Source organism: Alexandromys fortis, unplaced genomic scaffold (genome assembly GCF_014885135.2).
Source record: "Alexandromys fortis isolate MF-2015 unplaced genomic scaffold, M_Fortis_MF-2015_v1.1 scaffold_23, whole genome shotgun sequence".
Taxonomy (NCBI): Eukaryota; Metazoa; Chordata; class Mammalia; order Rodentia; family Cricetidae; genus Alexandromys; species Alexandromys fortis.
The window spans coordinates 1656857-1675431 of record NW_026067907.1 but is presented as its reverse complement, the minus strand read 5'-3'; the positions used below and the strand labels follow the sequence as shown (position 1 = coordinate 1675431).

The 18575-nt window shown below is 41.8% G+C and overlaps 1 protein-coding gene across 12 annotated transcripts in view; it reads left to right on the top strand.

The window, feature by feature from the left end:
- Positions 1 to 18575, top strand: part of Syne1 (spectrin repeat containing nuclear envelope protein 1) — a 461878-nt gene that overhangs the window by 356429 nt on the left and 86874 nt on the right. For all 12 annotated transcript variants that reach the window (XM_050135800.1, XM_050135794.1, XM_050135793.1 and 9 more), the window contains 9 exons: positions 301 to 501; positions 3271 to 3444; positions 5396 to 5527; positions 6941 to 7137; positions 8189 to 8321; positions 8678 to 8860; positions 10529 to 10678; positions 11457 to 11633; positions 12202 to 12357. In XM_050135800.1, the coding sequence (XP_049991757.1) occupies positions 301 to 501; positions 3271 to 3444; positions 5396 to 5527; positions 6941 to 7137; positions 8189 to 8321; positions 8678 to 8860; positions 10529 to 10678; positions 11457 to 11633; positions 12202 to 12357 (1503 nt within the window). The remainder of the gene's footprint in view (positions 1 to 300; positions 502 to 3270; positions 3445 to 5395; positions 5528 to 6940; positions 7138 to 8188; positions 8322 to 8677; positions 8861 to 10528; positions 10679 to 11456; positions 11634 to 12201; positions 12358 to 18575) is intronic.

Sequence of the window (18575 nt, the reverse complement as noted above, 5' to 3'; positions counted from 1 at the left end):
CCCCCCCCTCTCTCTTTTCCTTCTCCTTCTTCTTCTCTTTCTTCCTCTCCCCTTCCCTCTCTCTCTCTCTCTCTCTCTCTCTCTCTCTCTCTCTCTCTCTCTCTTTCTTTCTTTCTTTCTTTCGTTTTCTCTTTGAAGAGTTTCCAGGTGAGGCTCATAAGACAGACAGCTATCTTCCACACAGAGTCCCCAGGGGATGCACTTGTGGAGAGAAGTGGCCTTGGCAGGGTACTGGGCAGGTGATGGGTTCAGTACTGCAGCTTTGTGACCGAGACTAGTCTGAATATCTCTGCTTCTCAGGACATGTACGATGAGCTGTTGGTGACCATCAGTTCCCGGAGGAGCAGTCTCAACCAGAACCTTGCACTCAAGAGTCAGTATGATAGGGCCTTGCAAGATCTGGCAGACCTGCTGGACACGGGGCAAGAGAAGATGGCAGGGGACCACAAAATCACTGTGTCCTCCAAAGAAGAAATTCAACAACTGCTAGAGAAGCATAAGGTGAGGAGAGAGCAGGGGAATGTAGCTGAAATAGCATATTGTGGAACCCATATATAAATATATGGAAGAAAACCTAATAAGCTTGGGCTTTATCCATTATAATTGGATAATTTACACTTCTAAATAGGCTGGAAATATTTGTCCAAATCCACCAGCATCTGAAGCGAAGAGAAACAGTAAAGGGTATAGTTGTATGATTTTGTAAAAGTAAGAAAAAGTAATCATATAAGTATTTTTATCAATGTCCCATGAATGCTAAGCTAACTGTCTTCATACATAAATATAAGAGAAGCTCCAAACCTTTCTTTAGGGGACCCGGATTCATCATTTTTTAAAGACAGGGTCTCATGTAGCACAAGCTGGTCTCAAGCTCACTATACAGCTGGGGATGACCTTTGACTTCTGATCTTCCTGCCTTCACCTCCTGAGATCTGGAATTAACGGCACATGGAACTAAGCTTTAGTTTACATGGTCCCCTATGTATTTTTTAGGGCTTGTTGTCCACCAGGCCCTTTGGACCCTTCCTTGTCCCGGCCTAGGCTCCTCACTCCACTCTGGGAATGCAGGGCTGCCCACTCGGCTTTGGGATTGAGTTGATGCTGGCTACTTGCGTCACTCCGTTCTTCTGGCCCTTGAGCACATTCTCCTGCAGTTGCTATTGGCCTCTGAGACTTTCCTGGGCACGATGAGAACATTTACCATGCAATCAGACCTGGGAACCCCAAGATTGCTCCATCTGCGTGCTCCAAAATGAAGCTCAGGTTCATTACGCCATAGTGAACAGATACTTGTTTAACACACACACACACACACACACACACACACACACACACACACACACTCACAACCCTAACATAACAAATTTTTAGCGATGACTGGGCAAAGTTTGCCAGGGCATAGACTCAGCCTCCCAGGCTATGGGAATTCCCTGAAGGAAAACAAAACAATCTCCCCGAGTTTTAGACGATTACTCTTCCACTGTTGTGCGGCTCTCTGGTGGGCTATTATGGTGGAATTGGTCGGGGGAGGGGAACGCTACTTTTTTTTTTTTTTTTTTTGCTAATTTTTCCCAGAAGTTTTCTGTCCAAAAAGCCTTATGATTTATTAAAGCCTTATCATTTGGCTATGAAAACATGGCTTTCAAGTTCACAGCTGTTTTTTCTCAAATCAGACCATAGCAATAAAAGATCACTCTTGAGTTATTCCAGAAGGAAAACTAGGATCAAGGAGTAGCAGAATAACAGAGAAAGGATGCTCAGTCAGGGAAGAGTCCTCCAGAGAGTTGGCTGCAGCTGCCACTGGGGCCGAACACAGGGACCCTTGGTCCTGGGAAATGCTGCCAAGGCCAGCGTGGGAGGCAGGCTTGTGTTGAAAGCAAGCTTTACTCTCAGTGCAGGTTGGGCTTGGTAGGTCTTTTCCCGTCACACGATTATTTCATCAACGAATGGTGGTTAAAAATAATGCTTCGAAGCCAGGCCTAATGTCACAGGCTTGTAGTCCCGGCTACTTGGGAGGTAGAAGCAGAAAGAATTTCAAGTTCAAGGCATACTTCGGCCAAAGAGCAATTTCAGCAGGAGTGAATGAATGAGATATCATCTAGGATAATATAATAAATAAAATAATAAAACAGCACAGGCTGCTGATAGACCTCAGAGGTAGCATGGTTGCCTAATGTTCGTGGACCCTCATTTTGATTCCTGGTACAACAAACAGTTATGATGACGGTGATGATGTTGAGTCTACCCCCTGCTGTCCAGTCCGTTCTCTCTGGGAGACCTCTGCAGTGTCTGTGAGAAGCGCAGGCACCATCATGACAGGAACTAGAACCCAACTCTGCTCTACTCAACTGGTGACCTTGTGCCAGCTACGTAGACTGAGTGGCTCTGCCTTGTCGCCTGTAAAATAATAGAGCTTCAAAGCTGTCATGAGGATCACATGAGTCCGGTAACGAGTTACGGACCCCTCCCCCCCGAAAATAAGAATGCAGTGTCTGCTGTTATGATCAACTTCTGATCCTTCAGTTACATCCATGGTCCCGGGCATAGGAAATGGGGTAGAATGGGTTTATCTCCATCTCCATCTTCTGGGATCTTTTTCCTATAAAAAGTATCCTTTTATATTTAAAAAATATCAGTTCATGCAATGGCTACAGTTCTGCTGCATGGAAGTAAAATACATGGGAAATTTAAAATATCTGTTATCGAATTATGATATGTGCAGCCACGCTTGGCGAGACGTTGTGAGCAAAGCAGATAGCCTGTAAGTTGAGAGAGTTGGCCTTAACCCAGCCAGAGAAGGAGAGACACTGAGGTATCAGATGAGAACATTTCAAGGAAAACAGAGTATAGGCAGAGCTGAAGATGAGGGTGAGGGATTAATATATCAAAGGGACACAGGAGGCCAGAGTGGTGTGGCAGCAATGGTCAGCGACTGTGTCACTGAAGTCAGTGTCCCTGTGCTCTGGATGACGCCAGGGGACCCTCTACCAGCTAGTCACGGATGAAGGACTTTGTTTTGGAGGCTTGTGTCTACAGCACAGTGCCGCCCCAGTTGTAGTTGAGTGGGGTCAAGAGGGAAGGCCTGTTGGGAGCGCAGAGCCTTAACTCTGCAGGAAGCCCCTGTAGGAAGCACATAGTGCCTGAGTTAAGATGGGGTTCAGCGGTGCTGGGGTGCTACACCCTTTGTGCTGGCACGGCTGAAACAGTTCTTATCTAGAGCAGATGTCCCAATGACCTTCTTGCTGATCTTCTGCCTGACAATACTTACAGGAATACTTCCAGAGTCTGGAATCTCATATGATTTTGACTGAAACACTCTTCAGAAAGATCGTCAGCTTTGCCGTTGGGAAGGAAACTCAGTTGCACACGGACCGCATGGTTCAGGCGTCTGCTGTGCTGAAACAGGCTCACAAGAGAGGCGTGGAGCTTGAGTACATCCTAGAGGTGAGACCACCCGTGTAACATCTTTCTGACTACAAAATGGAGCCCCGTGGGCTCCCTTGTGCAGAAGTATACTTTCCTATGGTTTGCGGTTGCCGTGTTCCCCTTATATTCAGGACACATCGTATTGTGAGTCAGTTGGATGAATCCCAACCTCTGAGTATGTGTGAAGAAGCTTGCAGGCTTGAGCTTAAAGCCAAAAAACCTAATTAGGAGCATGAAACATGAAAAATACATATCCCTGGCCCTGTCTCCAATGCAATTGTTCTTGTGTTAGGACCTGTCACTGAACTCTCGGAGACAGAGGACAGCCATCTGGGAACAAATCTTTATGGTCTGAGAGAAAAAAAAAATGAAGGGTTCATTGGTTGTAAAATGGCAACCCAGAGGGCTGGGGATATGGCTCAGTGGTTAAGAAGGGCCCTTGCTGTTCTTACAGAGGACCTGAGTTTGGGTCCTCATAACCAGGCTGGGAGGCTTACAAATGTCCCTAAGACCTCTGTGGGCATCTGCACCCATGTGAACCTATGTGTACATATACGTGCCATTAAAAATTAAACTAACAATGTCCCCAAAACTCTGAACTGAAATAATAAAGCATATGTTTGGATCCTAGCTGCCGTATGCCATGTTCTTAGTCCCCGTTAGGAATTTGCTGTTCTGCGTGAGAAATTCCATTCCCTATTCTGTTCGCTTGCATTTACTTATTCGTCATAAGTGAAGAAATCAAGTATTTATTTATTCAGCATTTATCAAGTTGCAACCAGATTCCCAGGCAGGAGAAACACAAAAATGTTCCCAGGACTGCCCTCGATGATGTCGTGGTCCAATGAGGCAATGAGAAGACAATCAGAACATAGGCTGGTGTCTGCAGGGAAGCAAACAGTCTTTTAAATACTAGATCATGTCGAAAATTCGGGGACAAAAAGATGCCATTTATTAACAGGTCCAGATTCTAGAATGGGAGTTGGCCCCTGGGCCAAGTGTAGCCTCTACTTTGTAAAGTTATTTGGACATAATAGCTTTATTGATTTGCTTGGTGATCTCCTGCCTTCATGCAAAGGGCAGACGTGACTGCTTGTAATAGATACTAATTTTAATCTACAAAACCGAGGATATTTACTATGTGGTCTATTGTAGAGACGGTTTGCAAGCCAATGCTCTAGATTCAGAGAAGCTTAGATTGAGTCTTAGCTTTGATAGAACTATCTGACCTTGAACACCAGGTAGATTCTCCACAGAGTAATCAGCCACAGAATGCTGTGTAAATCACTGGCAGATCAGTCCCCTTCTTTGTTAGTAATTAGGACAGTAGTCCTAAACTGTCCCAGTTCCCTTATTCTTCCCATTCCCCTTAAGTGCTAGGGGTTATGTTTGTCCCTTTCCTCCCTCTTCTTTTAGTATATTTTTTTTCATTTTTAAGCCTTTTATACAATAATACTGTATTTATATCATTTCCACCCTTCCAGTGACCTCGTGACCCCCACTCTGAATTTTATGACCTCTTTTTATTGTTCTTGTGTGTTCATACACACATACACATATACATAAGAGCGACAGAGACAGAAACAGAGCCAGAGAGAGAGGGAGAGAGGGAGGGAGGGAGGGAGGGAGGAGGAAGGGAGGGAGGAGGAAGGGAGGGAGGGAGGGAGGGGGAAGGGAGGGAGGGAGAAGAGATCTGCCCCTTTTTAAGGGCCACCATTATATTACTTACTTTAGAACTACATTTTGTTTTCCCAAACAAATGCCAACTAAAAATTCCAGATATGTCTTGAAGCAGAATCTAGCAAGAACAAATTTTACACACGTAGGAGGATGCCACTCTTTGGGTGTCGGTTGCTTGATTTTGTTCCATTTCCCTGAGACCCATTGAGGCCCAGGCTGTCCTTGAACTTGTGGTCTCCTTGCTAGCTTCCTTAGTGTGGGGTCCTAGTAATCACCGTTGTGTTTGTAGATGTGGTCCCATCTGGATGAGACTCTCCAGGAGCTCAGCAGACAGCTGGAGGTGGTTGAGAGCAGCATTCCAAGCGTGGGCCTGGTGGAGGAAAGCGAGGACAGACTTGTGGAAAGGATGAATCTCTACCAGGTCTGGCTTCCAACTGCGTCGTAGTGTCTCAGTGACAACGTTTCCTTTAGAAATTTGCCAATAATTGTAATGGAATTTAAACAAGTTTATATAACAAACAAGTTTATTTTATTTTTATTTTTTATTTTATTTTATTTTTTTGGTGTTTTGAGACAGGGTTTCTCTGTAGCTTCTGAAGCCTGTCCTGGAACTAGCTCTTGTAGACCAGGCTGGCCTCAAACACACAGAGATCCACCTGCCTCTTTCTCTCCAGTGCTGGGATTAAAGGCGTGCGCGACCAACACCCGGCTAACAAACAAGTTTAAACTTTAATAACTCTTTTACTTTTCTTTAAAGTTACTAAAATCATGGATGCACATAGAATATGTATATATTATCCTTAGTATATAAATATATTTATTATTAATTATTATATAGTAGCTATTATATGATGAATTATATATAATATGTTATATAATAATTATTGTCTTTATCTAATATTAAGTATATATTTATCATTATTTTTACCATTATTTATTTATTTTGGTTTTTTGAGACAGGGTTTCTCTATGTAACAACTCTGGTTGTCCTATAACTCGCTCTTGTAGACCAGGCTGGCTTCAAACTCCCAGAGATATGCCTGCCTCTGCTTCCCCAGTGCTGGGATTAAGGCGTGTACCACTGCCACCCAGCTGTATTCTTTTATTATTGCTTGATGGCTTTATACATTATACAGTGAGTTTTAGTCCCACCTCACACTTCCTTCCTCTCCTTTATCCTCTTCTATCTAAGGCTAAAACCCTGTTACCAGCAAACCCTCCTCCTTTTATGCTTTGTGTGTGTGTATGACCCACTGGGTTTAATTAGAATTCCATATTTTTTTTAAAAATAAACTTTCTTCGTCTGTACTTAATAGGTCAGTAGTAGTGATAAAGGTCTTCTTGATTATCAAGGCGCCATGAGCTAGATTCTCAGCTCTGAAAAATAAATAGATGATAGATAGATAGATAGATAGATAGATAGATAGATAGATAGGATAGATAAATAGATATGCATATAGGTAATGGATGGTGGAACATAGATAATAGAATAATGGCAAGTAGTCAATATTCTTGGAACAAATGAGTTCATTTCAAAACCATTTTCACCAAACCTCCACCAAGCATGTTTTTAGAGTTTATTTTGCTGTCACACTGTTTTAGAGATAATTAAGCCTGACAGTTGTGAACACACCCAGAGCTCCCGATGAATTTAAAAAGAGAGAACATCTATATTTTAATAAAACCTTTTCAAGATTTCAGGGCTGCAGAGGGAAAATACTGTATGTTTGGTAACAAATAATACCAGTGTTATAAAGATCAGAGAAATTATAATGCCCAAGGATCAAAGCTACACCAAGTCAAGCTCTTCACCTAATGTCCTCGATCGTTGCAGCATTTAAAATCCAGCCTTAATGAAGACCAGCCCAAACTGTATCAAGTGTTAGATGACGGGAAGCGACTTTTGATGTCTGCCAGCTGCTCAGATCTGGAAAGTCAGCTCAATCAACTCGGAGAGCGCTGGCTCAGTAACACCAACAGAGTGTCCAAGGAACTTCACAGACTGGAGACCATACTGAAACACTGGACCAGGTACTAGGATGAGTATTTAGCCTGTGTTTTTGATAAGTTCTGTGGTGTATGTCTAAGACTGGTAGATGCTGGGCTTGGAAAAGATGTGCGCATTTAGAAAATGGCACAGTTTGGAAAGTAAAGACAATCAGAGGGTTCCCAGTTGGATTCTTATTCTTTTAGATGTGTGATTAAAGCTAGCCAAGCGACTGTCACCCAATGCCGCCCACTCTGCTGTCCCGCCCTTACCTTGTCTAGTCGCTTGGAAGCCTTAGAGACGGGGCAAAGCTGAGTGAGAGCATTCTCCTCATGCGCCATGGGATTTTCATAGCTGTGGCCTACAGCTGAGAAAAACGGTTTATCAGAAGGAAGATTTGTCTTAACCCACTATTTCAGAGGTTTCAGGCCAAGGTCAGTGAGATCTATTGTTCTGGGTCCTGAGGTAGAATAGTGTAGTAGCAGGAGCAAATGACAGAAGAGATATCTCACCTCATAGCTGCCTAAAAGTGTGTGTGTGTGTGTGTGTGTGTGTGTGTGTGTGTGTGTGTGTGAGAGAGAGAGAGAGAGAGAGAGAGAGAGAGAGAGAGAGAGAGAGAGAGAGACCACCTTTCAAGGACCTCCTTCCACTTGTTAGTCGCCAGTTCTTCTAGATGCCCAGCACCTCCTCACATAGTGACACTAACTGGGGACCAAGCCTTCAATATACATGCCTGAGGGGAATATATTACTCTGAAGTCCTAATGGGAAACAGTCAAGGGAGGCTGTTATTTGGATTTTATTGAATGAAGGACTGTTTCTTCTGTCACTTTTTTTTCAAACAGGTTTTATAATCATGACCCAATATTTCCCAACAGCATCAGTGCAAGGAGGGAGAAAGATTTTTTTTCTTTTCAGCTTAGCAAAGGGGGCATGGAAGCCCAGGGCAGACTTAAGATATAAATATTAAAAGAAAAGAATTTCAGAGCATCAGCCTTGTATACTTTCCTTCCAAGTCTTTGGGGCTCTCATTTTAACTGACAACAGACAATAGAGACTGAATGTTTCACTAATAGACTCCTTAATATGCTTAAAGGTATCAAAGTGAATCTGCGGACCTGACTCACTGGCTACAGTCTGCAAAGGACAGGCTGGCATTTTGGACTCAGCAATCTGTGACGGTCCCACAAGAACTGGAAATGGTCCGGGATCATCTCAATGCTTTCCTGGTAAGTCTAAGAACTTAGAACATTTGAGCTCATTGTGTTTCTCAGCCTGGTCTCCTGGAACAGTACACAGCAAGATGTGTAAATTATCATGGACAATTCTGAGGTTGACTTTGAGTGACTAGTCTTTATGTGTACAAGTGGGGTTCCAAATTGCCTCTTCCAGTTGGTTTTCAGGCTGTGGACCAGCTTCTTTTGAAGGTAAAGGTGTGGTGTGTTTGTCTCCACAGAGCTCCACATGACGGAGCCCTCAATATGTGGAAATAGTTGATCTGCGCTCTAGGTTGGTCTCTGTCCTTGAATGGGAAGGTCCAGCTATTTGATGCTAAACTGAACACTGTGACTTTTGTTGTTTTAAGGAGTTCTCTAAGGAGGTGGATGCCAAGTCTTCCCTGAAATCATCAGTCATGAGCACAGGGAATCAACTTCTTCGGTTAAAGAAAGTGGATACAGCCGCCCTGCGTGCTGAGCTGTCCCGCATGGACAGCCAGTGGACTGACCTGCTGACAAGCATCCCTGTTGTGCAAGAGAAGCTCCACCAGGTACCGAGATAAAGCTGGTTTATTTGGTAACAGTTGATTTCCGTCATATGAATGCAAATCAGAGTTAACCAGGACTTGTCTGTTCTCCCTGCTGATGTGCTAGCTGTTAAAACTGAATTGTCCCACAAATCCCTCTTCTCTCTCTCTCTCTCTCTCTCTCTCTCTCTCTCTCTCTCTCTCTCTCTCTCTCTCTTTCTATGTGGGCGTTGGAAACTTGACTTGAAAACTTTGGCCTTCTTTGAACTGACATTTCATAGCTAAAACATAGGCACCTCTTAAAATTGTGAAGATCTATAACACACGTAGAAGATCTGCCATCTTATAGCCAGGAAGGAAACTGGATCTTCCTCAGTGTAAGAGCAGTCACACATCATTTATGACAGGGACGCATTCTGATAAATAGGTCCTTGGTCCGTTTTGTCATTGTTCAGACATCAGAGTGTACTTACCACAAACCGAAAGATAGACCACAGGCTTCTTTGCTTATGATAACATTTTAGGCCCACCATTGCATATGGGGTTCCACATTGAACAATGATATTCATTTCAGCTTATGACTACATTCTGATTGTCAATATGTCTAACCTACCTGGAACATTTTAATCTTTTTCTCTTTAGCATTCATCACTGTAGATCAGGTATGAGAAATGTTTTTAGTACACACGTCATTTCTCTCCAGTCCAGTGACTATAGTCCTAGCAGGGAGAAGCAATGCCATCTTCCTCTAGCCTTTTAGTACCACATAAAATTAGATTATATACATTTAATTTTATTTATATTAGGAAGCAAGGTCTTACCTTGTAGCCCTGGATAGTCCTGGGTTTGTGGTGATCCTCCTGCCTCAGCCTCTGAAAGGGCTGTGGTTATAGGCATAACCCACCACATACCAGACACTGTTGAATCATGAATATATAAAGAATTTCTTCTGTTCTTGAGAATCATGGTAATTCTGATATGCATACTTGCTTGGCATATGAAGCCAAATTCAGTAATCTGAGTCGATCTTAAATACTCAGGAAATTGAATCTTAGGAACAAATAGGAGAGTTCCAGAAAGCAGAGAAACTGATACCTTTCGGTGTGTTGTTTTTCTTCCTTTTAGCATTCCTGAGTCATAATACACAGAGATTTTACAGGATAATTAATGGACTACATCTGTTGAATGTTTTGTATTTAAGGTTATTTTTGACACTCATAAAACTAGCTCTAAAGTAAGACTATGTTTTCTTGCTGGTGTTTTGATTAATTAGGTAATATTTATATAGCGTTGATGGTATCAGATGTCGAGTGAGCATTAGGTGATTAGCGTTACTGTGTTTCAAACTTCAGAGATCTGAAAAATATAAAGGGCCGCTGCTTCTCTTGCTGTGTTAATAAAAATCTGCAAAGGGTTCTCACTGTGGGTCGCGACCCCTTTGGGAGTTGAATGACCCTTTCACAGGGGTTACCTAAGACCATCGGAAAACATGGGTATTTACATTGCGATCCCTAACAGTAGCGAAAGTACAGTTATGAAGTAACAATGAAAATAATCTTATGGTAAAGGGTAAGCCCAACATGAGGACCGGTATTAAAGGGCTGCAGCAGTAGGAAGGTTGAGAACCACTGTGTTAACAGAGGTTGGGTCTGAATTTTAGTGCTTGGGACTCACTCTGTCTCAATTCTACAGCTCCAGATGGACAAACTGCCCTCCCGCCATGCCATTTCTGAGGTCATGAGCTGGATTGCACTCATGGAAAGTGTAATACAGAAGGATGAAGAGGACATAAAAAATGCAGTGGGTTACAAGGCCATCCACGACTACCTGCAGAAATATAAGGTAACGGACATGGAGCTTTTCATGTTCATACGTGTAGACTTTCATTTGAATGCACTCAGAAACTCCAGCCAGAACTTAGAATGTATGCATCCCAGATACAATAGACAGACAGAGGCCTTCAAGAGTTAAGTGTGTAGAAATGCTAGGTACAGATGCAGTGTGTCGGCTGTTTGTGTGTTGTTGTAATAGAGTACCCTGACTACAGCAACTGAGGAAATCGGGATAACAGTCACAGTGGGGACACAGTTGGTAATGGAGGGAAAGGTCTGGAGACAGGAACACAAGGCTGACCAGTCACACTTCATCTACATACAGGAATCAGAGAGCTAGAGAGCCAGAAGTGGGGTCACACGATCCAACCTCAAAGACTACCCCCCTCCAAGATGGTTCTCCAGTGAGGCTCTACTTTCTTAATGTTCTGTTACCTTCACAAAAAGAAGCATCACGGACTGGGGACCAAGTGTCCAAACACGTGGGCCTATGAAAGACATTACACACTCAAACTATAACACACTGAAAGATAATGAAGTAATTCACCCATTTCTACATATCATGCACCTGCTATTTATATGTGTGCAATTTTATAAATATAATGCATGCCTATTCCAATCCCTAACCTAGTGGGTCATGTGGAGAAGCAAAGATTGTGTCATTTGGATGACATCATGGGAGTGATAACAGTCACATGTGGGTTTGCAGAGGCTTCCCAACTCCTGGGAACATGCTAAGACTTTTGCACACTGAAGCACGTTGTCTGAGTCTCTTGCCTCTCTCTAAGGGTTTCAAGATCGACCTGAACTGTAAGCAGCTGACGGCGGACTTTGTGAACCAGTCGGTGCTACAGATCAGCAGCCAGGATGTGGAGGGCAAACGCAGTGATAAGACCGATTTTGCCGAGCAGCTTGGAGCCATGAACAAAAGTTGGCAGCTCTTGCAAGGTCGAGTGGGTGAGAAGGTGAGCCAGGTGGCCCATCCTCCTGATACTGATGCGAACCCCAAGAACAGGCTCAGGCTGGCAGGAAACCGTTCCACAAGTGGGGTGTATGGCTAGATGAAGCGTGAGAAGAGTTTCCCACAGTACCCAGAAGGTGACCAAACCCTGGACGTCTTTAGTCCTGTTTGTTCTCTTACTCACCCTCCTTCTATGTACATTTCATGGGTCTGATTGTTTTTAAGATGCCCCTTCACTTTTCTTCCTTTTACTTTAGGTTGATTATAGTTTTTTTTTTCTTTAGCAATAATAGCCATTGATGGATATTTGGTAAACTTCATTTTCTTCATTTATATATGCAATAGACTGTATTTTAAGAGATTCCATTTTTGACATTTTTATTGTATCATGCAGGGTTTTGTAAGGCCATTTTCATGCAGTATGTGACACTCTCTACTATAGTCTTTCCCAGATCCTGTTGCTTCCCAAGAACTCTTACTTTGTAAGAAATTGTATTAGGTCATTTTTTTGGTCCCAGCAATTTGATTTTAAAACAAAAATTTTTGAAATTTGAGTCTTTCTGTTTGTTTAGATCCAGCTGCTGGAAGGCTTGTTGGAGTCTTGGTCAGAGTATGAAAATAGTGTACAGTCTCTGAAAGCTTGGTTTGAAACCCAGGAAAAGAAGCTGAAACAGCAACAGCAAATTGGTGATCAGACCTCTGTTCAGAATGCCCTGAAGGACTGCCAGGTAACAAGTTCAGGCGGCTACCAGATTTGCCTCACACCTCCAGGCCTATGTGTGTGGGGGGGCATTGCTGGCTCAAGCGTTATGAGTTAATGCTTTCTTAATAACTGCATCTGTTGACTCTTGCCTTTCATTACATGAGCTGATCAGGTTGATCAGATAGTCATTTTGTTGCCATGTGTTTGATTTTGAATCAGAATCTTGCTATACAGCCAGTGCAGGAGTCCTCCAGCCTCCGTATTCATGGTACTAGGATTACAGTTATGTACCATGATGCCTTGTGAGGTTGTTTTTCTTCTCCCAACTCTGTCAGGCTTCATCACCTGATTTTAAAGTTTTGAGATTATAGAAAGGATCAACTATTCACATAAGTAGACATGCTTATGTGTTTATCATAATCCCATACACCAATAATCAGATTTAATACATACCAATATTTAGGTATATTTGTACATTTACCCAAATTATTCTTTGCCTTAAAGATGACAATATAGGGACTGAGGGCGTAACTCAACAGATAAAGTGCTTGTTGTACAAACATGAGGATCCAGTTGGGTTCGCCAGGACCCAAATAAATTCGGATCAGGTGTGATGGCCCACCTTAAGCCCCCACATAAAGCCTTATAGTTAAGAAAAGAAACATGCCATGTGGTCCAAGAATGGTTACATTTTTGAAGCTGTATGAAATTATTAGTTATTTTATTTTGTTGTTGTTGTTGTTTTAATGGAAGAACGACATATATTTATTGGGATTTTTAAAAATTAAAGTTATACTTTAATTATAACTGTCAAAGAACATTTACTTAGTCTTCTACCAACACTAATGATTTACAATTACTTATCCAGTTCTTTTTCTAGGACCCTGCCTTAGGGTTTCTATTGTTATGAAGAGACACCATGATCATGGCAACTCTTAATTTTTTTATTTTTTTTAAATATTTATTTTATTTATTTATTATGTATACAATATTCTGTCTGTGTGTATGCCTGCAGGCCGGAAGAGGGCACCAGACCTCTTTATAGATGGTTATGAGCCACCATGTGGTTGCCGGGAATTGAACTCAGGACATTTGGAAGAACAGGCAATGCTCTTAACCACTGAGCCATCTCTCCAGCCCCACAGCAACTCTTAAAAAGGAAAACATTTAATAGGGGCTCTCTTACAGTTTCAGAGATTTAGTTTGTTATGGTCATGGTAGGGAACATGGCAATGTCCAGACAGACATAGTACTGGTGAAGGAGCTGAGAGTGTTTTTTTTTGCAGGCAACAGGAAATGGTCTGAAAGTCACACTGAGGGAAGATTGAGCAAAAGAGACCTCAAAGCCCGCCCCCACAGTGACACTTCCTCCAACAAGGCTACACCTACTTTAACAAGGCCATACCACCTAATGCCTTCTCTATGAGCTTATGGAGACCAGTAACATTCAAACTACCACATTCCACTTCCTGGCCCCCATATTTCTTAACAGTTTCATAGTGAAAAATGCATTTAGTCCAACTTCATAACTCCCCATAGTCTATCACAGTCTCAACAATGTTTAAAAGTCCAAAGTTTAAAGTCTCTCCTGAGATTTATGCAAACTCTTAACTGTAATCACCTATAAAATCAAAATCATAAAACAGAGTGCATACTTCCAGCTTGAAATAACCCAGGATACATATTACCATTCCAAAACAAAGGGAAGGGAGAATAGTGAAAAAATTCTGGACCAAAGCAAGACCCAAAAGTAACTGAGCAAACTCCAAATTCGGCATCTGCACATCTGATGTCAAAATGCTTTTTTGTCTTAGACAAGGTCTCTCTGTGTAATAGCTCTGACTGTCCAAGAACCCTCTCTGTAGACCAGGCTGGCCTCAAACTCACAGAGATCCACCTGCCTCTGCCTCCTGAGTGCTGAGATTAAGGGTGTGCACCACTACCACCTGACTTTTTCTTTTCTTTTTAAAAAAAAATAGTCTCATGTGGTCCAAAATGGCCTCCAAACTCAACATGTTATCAAGGCTGGTCTATAACTCCTGATCCTCCTGTCTCCGTTTCCTAAATGCTGGGGTTACAGGTGTGCACCCACTCTGATCAGTGAGAAGCACTTTTAATTAACATTGCTGAATGCCTTTCATCAGAAGATGGATTTATAAAAGATTGAAAACCAAATATGCCATCAACTGCTTTTGTTGAATTTTCTGTTTTTTAGGAGGCTGGAGGTACTTCCAAATTAGACCATAAATTCTAAAATCTGAAAAATAAGTCAGCATTTCAAAAGTTTGCTTTTAGGGTTGAAAAGTGATAGTTTTGCTGAACCCTCAAAGTTAAAATATTTCCATTAATTTTAAAAGGCAGCCCATACATGCTAATGTCAGCAAGATAAGTGCTTCCCAGTCTCATGGTCAAGGTCACTGTATTACTGAAAGGTTGCTTGTTGGCGTTCTCTTTGAAGTTTGATCCTGTAGCCATATTATCCCTTCCTTTTCATCCCTTTCTTCTCTTGTTTTCTCTTCCTTAAAAGAATTACCTTATTTATCTCTTTCTCTTCCCCTCTCTCTGTGTGTGTGCATGCTCTCAGAGGCTAGAATTGGGCCTTGTACCCCCTGGACCTGGAGTTGTAGGTACTTGTGAGCTACCTCTCGTGAGTGAGCTGGGAACTGACCCCCAGGCCTGTGGAACAGCAGTTCTCTTAACCATTGAGTTATCTCTCCAGCCCCATTGTCTCTTTCTCACTAGTTTTTTCTTCTCTTTAAAGATCTTTTTCTATTTTGATCCTATTTCTATATATGTCTTCTTTTTAGTAGGGAGACACATTCATGTCTGAAAAATATTGCAGAAGTTTAGCCAAATTTTATTGCCTGTGGGACTTAAGTCTCAGGTTCCCCGAGGGTCACTTCAGGCAGTTTCAGAGACAAAACTTACATTGTGGTTTAAAGAACTCTATGCTGATGCCAATTCATGAAAATCCATTTCTTTCAAACCTGAAAGACCAGAGAGGAGCCTACACAGTTGTTTGGGGACAGTATGTATAAATCACAATAGCCTAACTGTCAGGTCCTAATTGGCAGTTCTACAAACTTTGATAAAATTTATTGTCATTTTTGAGAAATTGTTTCTTTGGCCCACAGCAGGAAATTCAAGCCAGGGTACTTAAATCAGTGACTGGATTCAGGGTTTGTTTTGTTTTAAAACGCTTGAATACTTTTCCAGTCTCTTTTAGAGGTGATTTAGTGATTGAATGCAATATAAAAACTGATATTTGTGAATTAATCCAAGTTGAAAATAATTTACTATTACAGAAATATTAGGATTGGCTTTTGTTTCAATTGATCAGAACTAGAGAATTTTTTTAAAAAAAATATTATGGAAAGGCAAACACACCTTTATGCAGAAATGTCTTTCAGTCCTGCTTCACTCCTGGGTTGTGCCCAGGTACAGTCAGCTCTTCTGAGATGTGTAATCCACAAACCATACATTCAGTATTACTTTCTGAGAAGGTTTACCACTGTGAATGACTGAAGATATATTTAATTCTAACATTTAAATTTTAGGATCTTATAGGAAGGATTGCTATGGGTCTCTATTATTTACTAACATGTAAAATATAATTATGTACTGCATATTAAATATGAATTGGGATGATCATGCATGGTTATTTATAACTTAGGAAAGTTACAGAAATATCTTAACCTCTTTGCTCTTATTCTCACTCCTCCCATTCTTCAACTGCACTTTGGGAGCTCAGCCCAGTGCTTTGCTGAGGGTTTCTATCAGTTGCTGGATGAAGGGTCTATGGTGACATTTAAGAAAGTAATCAATCTGACTACAGAACAAGGCCAGTTTGGGCACCCTCTCCTCTATTACCTTAGATCTTAGCTGGGGTCATCCTTATGGTTTTCTGGGAATTTCTCTAGTGTCAAAATATCTCTTTCTCTGCTCTCATCTCTGTCCTTCCTCCATCTCAACTATCCCATTCCCTCAAGTTCTCCTCCTCCTCCCCTTCTCCCTTCACCCACTGAAACAGTTTGCCTGAGCTAATGGGAGCTCACCAACTCCAGCTGAAAAGGGAAGGATACAGCATAGGATCAAACTAGATCTTCTGAATGTGGGTGACAGTTGTATGGCTGGAGCAGACTGCAGGGCCACTGGCAGTGGCACAAGGATTTCTCTCTACTGTTTGTACTGAACCCATTCTCTTTGGATGGATACCTTGCTCAGTCTGGATACAGTAGGGAGGGCCTTGGATCTTCCCTAAAGCAAAGTGCCTTACCTTCTCTGAAGAGTGGATGGGGGATGGGCTAGGGGGAGAGTAGGTGGAGGGACTGGGAGGAGGGGAGGGAATGGGAACTGGGATTGATATGTAAAATGAAAAAAAAGATAGTTTGTTTTCTTTAAAAAAAATAAATTATAAAAAACCCTAAAAAGGAAAGAACTATCTTAAAATGTAAAATTAATTACATTTTCTATACTGAATAAAGGAAGTATTACCTCAGTAATCATTAGCTTCCATGCCATTGATTATCGACACTGTCATAATATTGAGAAAAACAGAGATGAGAGGATGACATCACCACAAAAGCATTTACATAAGTACATGAAAATAGGCACAGTATTTGTACTTAATTTAGTGGAGATGTCTCACAAATGCCTAGCAGCTACTCAACCACAATATTTTTATTCTTATATGAGTCACTGAGTTGGTAAAATGTTTATCATATGGTCATTGCGGATCTAGGTTTAGATCCCTGACCTTGATATAAAAGCTGGGTGCGATAGTGTCTGGAAAGACGGAGACAGGAGGATCCTTGGGACTCACTGGCTAGCCAGTTATAACCAGTCTGTGAGTTCCAGGTATAGGAAAAGACTCTGTCAAAATTTGGGGAATACACCCCAAACTGACATGGCTCTTGTATTCACACACCCACGTGCGTGCATATAACCCCTCAAAACAACTAAAATTTGGATCAATCGAGAGGAAGGACAAGTATTTTTCTTGCACAGTTCATTTTCTCTGAGCGTAAAATATGTTTTGAAATGTTCTCCTTTCTAACGGCAAGGGTTTTCAGATTCTTATATGAATCTGAGATATGTACCTGAATCTGAGAGTGTGACCAACCATGTCTTCATACCTAGTTTACCATATTGCCCCAATATGAGATTCACACCCCTCCACAGACCTGGGTTTAGAGGGCTCCCCACAGACCCCTGGCAATAGAAAGCCCCACGTTCCACTGCAGCCCTCAGCAGCATTGTAACCCCAAAGAGGTTGAATGGCCCGATTTCCCGCTTCTCCATTTATTGAAAAACGTTGAAAGCAATGCCATGTTGTTTCACTGTGCCCCAGTGGCGTTCAGATATGAGTTGGGTGGGACTGTGATGCACACTTTTTGCTTTTATATAAACCAACTCTTTTTTATGTGTCTAAATGTTTTGTTTGCATGTATATCTGTCCGCAATGTGCACACCTGTGCTATCATCGAAGGCCAGAGGAGGACTTTGGATGCGGGTTACATATGTGTGTGAGCCACAATGTGGGTGCTGAGCATCGAACCCAGGTCCTCTGGAAGAGCAGTCAGTGCTTTTAACCACAGAACCATGGCCCCAGACTCCTATAATGTATGATTTAAGAATGAGCCCTGAACCTTTTCTCATTTTACTTTTCTTTTTTGAACATTTTCGTCTAACAGCCATAAAAAGCACCTTCCAAAGAAAATGAGAATTTAAGATACGAAGAAGCCCGTAGCCTTTCTGAATCACAGAAGATGAGAGTACTGGAGAATGAGAAGATAATAGTAATTCCCCTCCAGTCTTTAGTTGCCCCATTTGAAAAAATTGAGACTCAGTAAAAGTTCCTCACTTACAGAGCGACACAGCTAAAGGGAAACAAAACTATGCCTGAATCTCAGGTACACCCGTTAGATCATGTGACTTTAAAACATCGGCATGTTTGGGTTTCAGAATATAATCATATTACAATTTCGGAGATGTATTTCTTCCCTTCCAACTCTTTGAAAAAGGTATATAATGACATTTCTTTATCTGGCGGATGATCAGATTTTATATTTTTCAGGTTATGCTAATTTACTATGGATAAAAAGACTATCTTTTTTTTTAACATTTAAGTATAGGAGGAAGTGTCACTGTACAGACCATCTTTTGAGAATGGTAATCTTTTTGGATTAGTGGCAGGGTTTTAGCACATGAAGCTATAATGACTCAATTTCCGTGCACCCTGGA